This window comes from Blennius ocellaris (genome assembly GCF_963422515.1).
Source record: "Blennius ocellaris genome assembly, chromosome: 15".
Classification (NCBI taxonomy): Eukaryota; Metazoa; Chordata; class Actinopteri; order Blenniiformes; family Blenniidae; genus Blennius; species Blennius ocellaris.
In genome coordinates this window covers 12,380,991-12,391,758 of record NC_137664.1, presented here as the reverse complement: position 1 = coordinate 12,391,758, position 10,768 = coordinate 12,380,991, and the positions used below count along the sequence as shown (strand labels likewise).

The window sequence follows — 10,768 nt, the reverse complement described above, 5'->3', positions numbered from 1 at the left end:
TTGAACTCAAGAGGCAGTCAGATTTGGTGATTATTATGTGGAAAGTCCCGCTGTCTCTGGCTTTTTCCCGATTTTAGGTAATGTTTTGGCTATTTTTGCAGTTGTAGTCCGCTATCCTCACTCTGGGAATGAGGGAGGGCAGAGGCACAGCATAATTTACATCATCCTCAGCCTCTTTGTTCTGCTATTGCCTTTTCTCCTCTCCCAGCCCTCTCCAGGATGAAAGCAGGCATGACTGTTTATATTGACTTGACGGGCCGAGCACTACAGCGGAGCAATGTGCAGTTGCTGGATCAGTTTCAACAGGTTCGTTGTGGCATTGGAGGGCTCTGCTGCTCCCATTATCCAGGTGCCGTTGTCACAAAAAGTCTTCGTAGTCCAAGAGTTTCGAATGTTGGCGAGTTTTCCAAAGGCGGTAGAGGCGAAAGTCGAAGTACATCTCAATCATTTCTTTGCCTTAAATGAAAAAAACAAAAACAAAACAGAGGAAATCTTTATATAGCAGGCATTTAGCACAATTTTCATTTTAATTAAACAACAAACTGTCTTCGTGGTGACTGCACGAGCAGATTTGTCAAGCGAGAGATGGATAAACCCATAGTCATCTCAGACTTCTTTCAGTTTAGTTTAAGTTCAAGAGATGAGCCTTCAGCCCGGTCTTCATCTGGCAGCTTTTAAATATCGTTGATGAGCTGGATTTTGCTTTCTGTAATCACAAACTCACTGCTTGAATGAGGAGAGACTACTTTGCATTAGTCACAAATGATCAATTGTTACACATTTGTGTGCCTATTGTACAAGAATGTTGTGCAAATCTAATGCTGAGCAAGTAGCATGTGAGATGTGCATAAACTTCAGGCAAACTTTGACCCAAATTTCGCCAGAAATTAATAAAACATTCATGGAACACTTGCAGACTACAAACTTGTGTCATTTCAAGTCACATTTGATTCAAACACCGTATGATAACAGGTGGAACTGAACCTATTTTGTAATTTCAACACGAAAATGTCTGGACAAAAACACAATGCATCACCTAAACATAATAATTTGAGTGTGAATTTCTGAATTCTTTTGTTCTGTGATGTTGAGACAGATGTCCAAACAGTCCTTCTAGAAAATGATCACAGCGCTACACTTTATCCACATTTTGTTTTATCCCAACTTTTTTTTCCGAAATAGATTGAATTCATTTTGTGTTCAAAATTCTCCACACGCTACCCCATAATGTACGTATCTCAAGCTTGTGGCATCGCATTCAAAAACACTTTAGGCTGCAATTGCTAAGTATTGAGTAAAGACCATCAATACTTATGTAAAAGTGATTTCTCAATTTATTTATTTTTAAATAAATGTGCAAAACCCTTTTCTACATGGTAATTATAGAGTATTATATGTAGAATTCTGAAGAGGAAAATGAATATAATTAATTTTATAATTAGGCTGTAACCTACCAAAATGTGGAAAAAGTGAATACTTTCTGGTTGCACTTGTGAAAGAACTGAGGATGAAGCTGTTAGCAAAGTGTGTCTGCACTGTCATTGATTAAAGTTCTGAGGTAGTTCAAGGGTGAACAGAATATTGAAATGTCTTTAGTGAAGTCCTCTCCTTCATATTCGACTTCAAGAAAAGCTTTGGATTGATTTTTTAAGTGTTGCCAAATTGTATTTACAGTCAGTTACAGTCAGTCAGAGAGGTCACAGAACATTCACAAGTATATTTTGTTTTAGTCAAATAAAATGGAAAATGATTGTGAGAGTGGCCTGTGGAATGAATGTTTTAAAGTCAATCTTAAGATTTTTTTCACTGTTGCATTCGGTTCCCAAATTGTGTTATTGTCATATTGTTTTATTGTGCATTTGATCTTAAATGTATATTTTTTTTATCGACAGCACTTTGATGGAAATTGGATTGAATTAGTTGGGTTTCTCAATCAACAAACAAAAATCTACAACTTCAGCACCAGATTTGACCAAACCTACTAATCGTTGTTTTTTCATTGATCTTTTTATGAATCCTAAATGGCACCAAGTTCATCTTATTGTACAGTATTTCTTATGGGTATGAATGTGTCTCTCAAAAATGTTTTAACACCTGAGGTGTTTGAGGGAGCCTTCCAGAGCGGTGGGTGTGGGCATTTCAACAACAACAACAAAAAAGTGGGCTTTTAGGAGGCAGGAAAGATCTAATGAAAGATGCTATCAGTGTTTTTGGAGGTTGACTCATATAAACAAAGAGCCACACGCTCTCAGCTTCGACTTCCTCTATTTTTGCCTTTGTTTTTAGAGCGTGCCTCTCATGAGTCTGATACCATTGTTGTTATGTTTAGATAAAACTTGAGTTTTACCTCCAATGCAGAAGATCCTGTACAGTTTCATTTATTCGGGAGGAAAAGTTGAATTAGATAATTAAAAATAAATAAATAAATAAATAAAAATCTATCTTTTTCAGGGTACAAATTATCTGTGCTTTGTGTGATGCGAGCGTGTTGGGTTTTTTTTATCACCAAGAAAGAAAAGTATAGAAAGGGAACATGTCTGAGTGGTTAAAGAAGAGACCGTCTGGATCAGTGAAAGAGTGCCGCTTATTCCCAACACTAAATACAGGCTTCTACGAAACCAACTATCACAGTGAAAAGAGGACAGAACGTCCATGCTCTCATCTGCAGTGAGGAGAAGAAGTATGTCTCAACAAAGTGCTAAAGTCTAAATTGTTCGTCTTTATTTATCTGTAGACAATTTTGCTGGCTGACTTTGTGAAGTCAGTCTAAGTCTATTCTTTGGAAAATTCTGACAAGTGTGTTTACAGGTCGAGAGACCTCGACCATCATTGCCTGGATTCTCAGGTTATTGTACGGACACATTTCCAAAGAGTCAGGCCCGAAGTGGGATGACGTGCAAGAAAACTTGGAGTGATAAGAAATCCTAACATTTGACAAATTCAAAGCAATAAATTGAAATGAGCACTAATCTAAATTTAATTTATATCTGGTTAAATGAAAAGTATTGATTTAGTCTGAAGGAAAAGGAAAAATTCAAATGAAATGTTAATATATAAGATTAAAATCAGATAAACATATTCGATATGGGAAGAAAATATGAAGTGACACACTGATAATAAATCAGAATTTTTACAGCGCGCAGCTGTGAAAGTCAATTCCTTCACCAGTTGTCAATGCAGGACAGATGGTGTGTGTCTGCAACATTTCATATGGACTGAATTTTAACACAAGCATATGTAAGTGTGCATGAATCACTGTGCATGTGTGAGTGCATTTGCATGTTTGTTTGGACCCACCCTGCGCCGACAGTTCCAGCGGTGACTCGAACTCAACAGAATAAGGCCTCATCAGATTCTTCAGTTTCTGGAACAGCTGTTGGGCCGAGATAAGAAAGCAAGCCCCAATTAATCCCTCAGCACTCGGATACGCTTGCAGCGGGGCAACCCGCGTGTTTAGTCGCAGCGCATTAGCGCAGAAAGGCACAGGAGGACAACGAAGCATTTAGCTTGTTACTGCCAAAGAGACAAATTCAGTGTCTTGTTGTGCAGGTAACAAGGAGAGAAAAAGAGATAAGGAAGCGCGTTTCAGAGGTGTTCATTTCTGTTTAAGGTTTCCATATGACCTCTCTTTCTTTTTATGAATCAATAAAGCCTGCAAAAGGTCCTTGTGTCCCATTTTAAAGTTCCCATGGGTAGGAAGGTTTTAAACACATGGAGCTAACTCATAAAACAAAAGGAAGTAAGATCTTACTAATCTAACTGCAACTGAACCACATACAACAGAGACTGAGCCATTTCATTGGGATTGAAGCGCTAACTTGGTGAATTGTGGATTTCCACAGTGTTCTTTGTTAGGACCCATATTTTTGCAATATACATGCTTCCTGGAGGAAAAGTTTAAGCAAACAATTCATTGACTTGCATTTCAGTCTGATATCAACTTGTTTATTTGTTGCTCTCTACCTCTATCCTGTCCTTCTCTCTCTCTCTCTCTCTCTCTCTCTCTCTCTCTCTCTCTCTCTCACACTATCCTTTAAATCAAACCAGTGGTGCAGAAAGCCGCCACATCGGAATCTGCTTCTTCTAGATAAACATAATCTGATACAGTTCGTATTCCACAAAGAAATAAAAGTATACTTAACATCCAGATAACTAACCCGCACCTAAAAAAATGAGCAATATAGAAAATACCTGGAGAAAAGAGAAGTAGGTCGAATTAATCAGCTCCATAGGAGGAGTTATGACTGTCTGTTTATGCTGATGGTGATCAATGCAGCTGAAATTTACAATAACTGTCAGGTTGCTGAAAAACACTGCGTCAATGAGAGCAACGTAAAAAGATAGAGAGCACAAAAGGAATCTGGAGGAAAAACACAAACAGTGAGAGGAGATCATGCTGTGGTCCTTAAAGTTGTTGAGGACAAGGAATGATTGCTGAGTGAGAACCTTAAAGACAGAATCAACATAACCAGAGCTGTTAATCAGCTAAACTCTCATTATGCAATCAATCTGAGGGAAAAAAAGATCTTGACTCCCTGAATCAGATAGAAAAAAGTCAAACACCCCCCTTTTTTTTTTAAACATGCCAAAGTTAGTCCTTGTAAACAAAAAGAAATCAGTGATGGTGAGGCCAGAGGGAATAAAGAATCTGTCTCTGTCTGACCAATACATTGTCTTTCAAGCATAATTTAGATTGAAAACAAAGACTTGGTAACTAAATGTGAGCAAAAGATCAGTTTTAGGATCTATACTCCCTTTGGGTAGTTTAAATTAAAGCGTAAGGATTTTCTTCTTGAATTCAGTCACGCACAACTCCCCATGTCAGGAATAATCAAAGAGCAAATATGCCTTAGTTTTTTCACTCCAGGGTGTCAAAATGGAGATGGTATAGCAAAGCTTTTATTTTCTCGTGTTTTCCGTTCTTTGAAGAACATAAAAGAAAATGGCTCGATGTCTGATGTGGAAGGAAGAACGTGTGTGTGTGTGGGGGGGGTTGCAGGCACAGAAAGAGCTGCAGGCACATAACAAACAACGTGTTGCGTGCCGGGTCGTCTCCTGTCTGTCCTGGGTGGCTTCTTACAGGCTAACAATGGCTGTCGTCTCCCAAGACATAACAAGATGCAGACTTAGTGCTGACAAAGTAAAACACACGGGAGAGTCTCTGGATGTCTGCCGCGGTGTGAGAAGTGGGTCACGCTACCTGTCTGACCTGCTCACCTACTGGTCTCCATCTGCATCCTCGCCATTCACCTCTCCGTCCTCCAGCCAGCTGCTAAACTCGGTGAAATTGCATTTTGAGTGGGAAAGTTGAGCTTCTCTGGAGGCCTTAATCCAACTGGGATAACAGCATGCGGCTTCATTTCCAATCAAACAGCCCTGAAGGATTATTATCGAGATAACTAACATTATGAAATCAGCTAATATCATCGTTAAAAGCTTGATTGCTCTGACATTAATAAAAAACAAAAAAAACAACAACCCAATTGTGCTTATTTTTCATGGAAGTGCTTGTTTGTCACTCTTGAGATATTTGATCAAATCATGGCCACTTAAAAAAAAAAAAACAGTCAGTTTTTATGTGTATCTATAAAATTATCAGAGCGCCTCAACCATAACTGCACAATTTCTACTGCAAAAGTTGGAAGAAGTGCCTTTGAATGCAGAGTATTTACTGCTGTCATCTGCAGTTTCCCCAAAACACTTCACTTAAGTCATCTGCACACAGATGTATGCAAAAACACATTCAAAGTATTATTATTATTATTGGAAATAAAGCAGCCTAATGGTTAGCAATAACACAGATCAAGATTCAACTAAAGTTATCACTTTGAATTAGAAATAGATGTTTTTTTAAATAAAAACTATTTTCTTTTATATATATACATGTACCCTGAAGAATCCCTGCAGCCCTGTTTTACATGATCGATGAAATCATTTCCATATTTAATTTCAAAATAGAATCCATAAAAGGTTGATGTGCTAAATTCATAGTAGCAGTGGTCAAGATAAAATGAGAAACAGGTTTCAAGGTTAAAGCAGTCAAAACTGTCTTTGGACAAAGGTGCTGAATGAATTCATCTTCTCTGAGTCTCTGGCTGGAAACTATCACTTAGAGCTTCAGGAATGGAGCCAAACTTCTTTTTTTGTTTGTTTGTTTGTTTCGTTCTGTTTTTCTTTTTTCTCTCTCTCTCTTTTTTTTCCTCTTTGTTTTATGTCCTTTTATTTTTGCTTTTGTTATAACTGTTGTGATTATTTTGGTTTTTGCTCTGTTGTTGCTCAGGCTGGTTTAATCTCATGGCAGTTGGAAAATATTTTGATCACTGTGATTACTGTATTATTAAAAAGAAAAAAAATGTATGTAGCACTAACAAGGGTATTGTATGTATCTCCCCACCAAGTCTTTCTCTGTCTTTCCTCTCCTCTCTTCTATCCTTTCACCCCAACCGGTCCGCAGAATGCAGCCACCTCTGAGTCTGGTTTCTGCAAAGGTTTCTCCCTGTTGGGGGAGTTTTTCCTTTCCACAGTCGCAAACACACCTGCTTGCTCATGTGGATATGTTGGGCTATTTTCTCTATAAAAGCAAATTGGAATGACTGTAATGTATTTAAAAATGTCTTTCTTTTTTTTTTTATTTAAAAAAAAGAAAAAAGAAAAAGGAATGGAGCCAAACTCTTGAGACAAGAGAAGAAAAAAAAAAGCAACCAATTTGGTTGTTTTGTATTCACACACTGGAGATACAAATGCTTCTGTTGGGGAGGAGATATCGCTGATGTGCAGTCGGCACTGAAGACTGTCCATCAACCCTGGAGAGATCCGCTTTATATAACAAAGCAGTTTTGGCAGACGTGACTGGAACGGACAGTTCGGTCACACAAACACCGCTGGCTGTGGTGTTTGTGTGCGTCTGTACACAAGCGCCAGATTGTTTGTGCGTGGTTGTTTTCGCGTGTGTGCATGTGGCTCTATTTGTTGACATTAGCGGCGTCACTCAGCTTGTGAGCTGCTCGGCTTCATCCAGTAACATTATTCAGTAGGAGATAATAGTCACACAGGTGGAAGAGGAGACGGGAAGAAATCAAGACAGCCAGGCGGATAACATGCTGATTATCGGACGGAGTCAGACGCGGTGAGCAGTGAAATGAAAGCGCAGGCCCGTGAACAGCAGAGTATATAAGGAAATCGGAGTGAAAACTGAGCAGGGGAGAAAAAATACCAGGAAACCAAAGCTGTATAAACTTCAAGCTTCAAAAGATTTGAAATCAGTATCAACAGGCTGCAGAGAAAGTCTTATTTGCTCTTGTTTGCAATCAATCTAGTTAGAAGTTTTGGAGAAATTGTTGCCTACGTAAGAAAGACTAAGTAAGAGTCACGATTCAATAATAATATGAGTACATTCATTCATCCATTCATTTCTCAAACTCAGTTAATCTTTAGAACAAATACCTCAGTGCTGCTGTAATCTACTCAATATTATTGAATACCTTTTCTCCATTGGGGTTGCCCAGGACGTAGCAGCCCATTATGTGGATCAGGTTTGGCTCTGGGTTGACTTTACTCATGAAGCGACTGAGTCTCTTCCAGAATCTGAAAAATAGAATTATAGTGACTTACACAGCTTGTTTTCTTCTTTTTCTTTTTGATCAGCCCATATAAAAGGCTGACAATAAACATAAACCTTTGTTAATCACATGGCAATTTCTCATTGGTGTGCTGCTGAGAGTTTCACTAAAACAGTTATTAAATCAGAACATAAGTCTTTTATACTTAAACAGCAGGTCAACCTTGTGCTTGGAGTTCTGCAGGTAAACATCGCCTGGTCAAACAGTCTTCAATGGGAAATGTACAGGAGTCAAAATCTTCATAGAAGGACTCATTAATGACAAACGGAATAGAGAAAGCTACTCCATCCCAATATAGTATCTCGGATGTTTTTTCGTTTACAGTAAGAGTGTTTATATCCTGGAACTCCAGCCACAGCAAACATGAGGCAAATCAGTTTAACCAAGCACTAGGAAAAAATCTTTTTATGTTTTTTCTTTTTCTTTTTAATAGTATTTGTCAAACATATATTTGTGCAAACATGAAATAAAAGTCAATTTTAGTTGAAAATCACGTCCATTTTTTTTCTCCAGATAAAGCTTAGAGAGATGACAATATTGCTTTTTTCACCATGATGAGACTTAATGACATTAAAATACCAATTTGTTTGATCAAATTCGGCTTCATGGTTCATAACAGCTCAACATTATGTCTTCTTTATTTTCACAGACTTTATTCTGCAGTGTTTCCATCATCTGCTCTCTAATGACTCATATTCTGACTTTTTAAATGTTAACATTAAATAAATTAAGGCTGTAATATGTTTATTCTTGAAAGGACACAGAATAACACTTTTACTGGTGGACAGTTTTGGATATCTGTATGATTAAAAAACAGCCAAAAATCATGGGAATAAAGCTTTTTATCCTGAAAGGACTGATAGAATTCGTTATATTAATGAGCACCTTAATACACAGTAATATTGAATAACTTTTAAAAATGGAAGTTATCTTGGAGAAAAGAGGCAGAAGCTCCCATTCATTGTACATTTTCTGACAATACCACAGCCATAAAATCTAAATACATAAATGTCCTCATCAAAATGAGGTTTATTATCAATAACCATGTGTGAGAATCTACAGCATGAGCTAATGTTTGTTAAATATCACAGAACCTAAAAGTCCAACATCAACTTACTGGCTCATGTCTTCCTCTTTTTCCACCTTTGCAAAGGTTGCCACTTTATTCTTCAGTAAATACAGATGACCAGGTCCCCCCTAATAGAATTAAACACATCACAGTTGTTACTGTGCATGAAAATGTTGGGTTTTTAATTTTGCAACCGGACTGAACATATGCATTAATGCTACAGTCAGGAATTAACTCGTACAATCTACAAGGCATTCTAGGTATACTGTGTCTTCACCTGACAAAAGATGAGCATCCTCCAGAACTTGCTTCCTCTCCTGTAAGCCGTGAGCTTCTTGTCGATTTCCTCTGCGAGAGAGAAGGAAATGGGGGTGAGATTGATGTGAACGACAGGGAGCAGCGGAGGGAAAGAGAAGCAGAATATATAGGGACAAGTGACAACGCATGGGGGGTGTGTGAGTGTGTGAACACAGAGGAAGTCTCTGGAGGCTAAGTTCAAGTACAGGCGTAACATCAGGTAGCAGAGACTCAAGCCCAAGATGTAATATAAACTGAACTCAACAGAGTGTAACTCGCAGCAGCTTGAGATGTCACATTGAAATAAAACGGATCAATGGGACACATTCAAACGGAAATCTGAAATCTGTATTGTGCAAATGATAGTCAGTGGCATCTTTTCAGCTGCTCTGCTGCAGCTTAATTCAGTGTAGAGTTAACTAAAACTCCAAGGAATATCTACTGAAGATGATTATTAATTTCAGGCTTTTGTGCAAACCAGTCCTAAGGAGTCCTTTAGTCATTTTTTAGGGTTGGACACTGGTCTTGAGGAAAATACACCATATTATCCAGATCCAAGTGAAATGATTTTACTGCGAGAGAGATTCACCCTTGAGATATGTCTCTGACCTTTGACCCCTGGAGTTCACTGTGAGTGAGAGGTCAGACTTTACTCCTCAGGCTCAACTCAAGGAAAAGGAGGAAACCATGTCATCTGTGGTTCTTTATCTATACCTCTCCTGTTCCACATCAAACTGATAGCTCTTTGAATATTCCATTTTGAATATTCCATTTTAATTGTATTTAAGTTGTGAATGTTAACAAGATTTCATCATAGAAACTAACCACCCCTTAAAAAAACACTATATCCCTATGTCCCCCTAATGTCCCCCTGTTTAAGTCATAAATGGTAGTAAAACTGAGCAATCCTGTGATTGTATTTTTACAAAATTTTGATTTAAAAGGGATGGGCAAAATTGTGTCAATATTAATGGCAATCTGTTGTAGAGTAGTAGTTAGAAGTTCCAACGTAACAAAAACGCAAAGTTTAAACACAGTGCATTTCAATAATAAAATTGAAAGTTCAAAATCTCAGAACACAATCAACAGAAACACTCACCCAAAATGTCGTCAAAGGTTGCATGTTCATGGTCCTGAAGGAAAACACAGAATACAGTATTACTTTTATAGAACTTAACTATTTAGATGAGGGGCAGCTTTTATTTCTACACCTAAGTCCTACATGTACATGTACAGTATGTCGCCGATTGTTCCACATCCGCTGTGTGTTTGACTCACGTAGAGGATGGGGATGATGGAAGGGTCATCCCTGCGGATTATGGTGGGAACGTACTCCGCCTTGGGGACCTTCGAGGAGATCAGCTGCAGGTGAAGCAGGAGCAGAGAGGGCAGGATTAATTTGTTAGACTGGATGTGAGGGAAGCAAAAGGTGGAAGACTGGTAGAAAATGGGAAAAGGAATGAGAAGTGAAATGGAGAGGCATTAAAATTCTCATCACACCCTCTTTGTTTGAAATGCACAGCTCTGTGTCGTATGCAGTGATGTGAGAGGAAATGCCTTCAGAGCATTTCAGGCACTGTGCCTGTAAATCACGTCTCAGTCCCAGCAGCAGGCTCATCTTAGCTGGGAATTGTTAGTAATTTATGAGTTTATAATAACATTTTGCTTTCCTGTCACCAGATATCACTGATTTAGCAATCTAGATTCTTTCTTTTCTGAGGTATTGCACTCAATATCCCTCACTGTAACAAGATATAAAGAAACGCTAAATCTAAACATAAGG

At 38.3% G+C, this 10,768-nt stretch overlaps 1 protein-coding gene across 1 annotated transcript in view; it reads right to left on the bottom strand.

Moving 5' to 3' along the window:
• Nucleotides 1–358: 358 nt before the first annotated feature.
• Nucleotides 359–10,768, bottom strand: part of nsmfa (NMDA receptor synaptonuclear signaling and neuronal migration factor a) — a gene marked incomplete at both ends in the record, with an annotated part of 47,375 nt that continues 36,965 nt past the window's right edge. Inside the window, 7 exons of the mRNA XM_080510316.1 lie at nucleotides 359–456; nucleotides 3,298–3,373; nucleotides 7,482–7,584; nucleotides 8,737–8,816; nucleotides 8,966–9,036; nucleotides 10,085–10,118; nucleotides 10,264–10,347. Of these exons, the coding sequence (XP_080366442.1) occupies nucleotides 359–456; nucleotides 3,298–3,373; nucleotides 7,482–7,584; nucleotides 8,737–8,816; nucleotides 8,966–9,036; nucleotides 10,085–10,118; nucleotides 10,264–10,347 (546 nt within the window). The remainder of the gene's footprint in view (nucleotides 457–3,297; nucleotides 3,374–7,481; nucleotides 7,585–8,736; nucleotides 8,817–8,965; nucleotides 9,037–10,084; nucleotides 10,119–10,263; nucleotides 10,348–10,768) is intronic.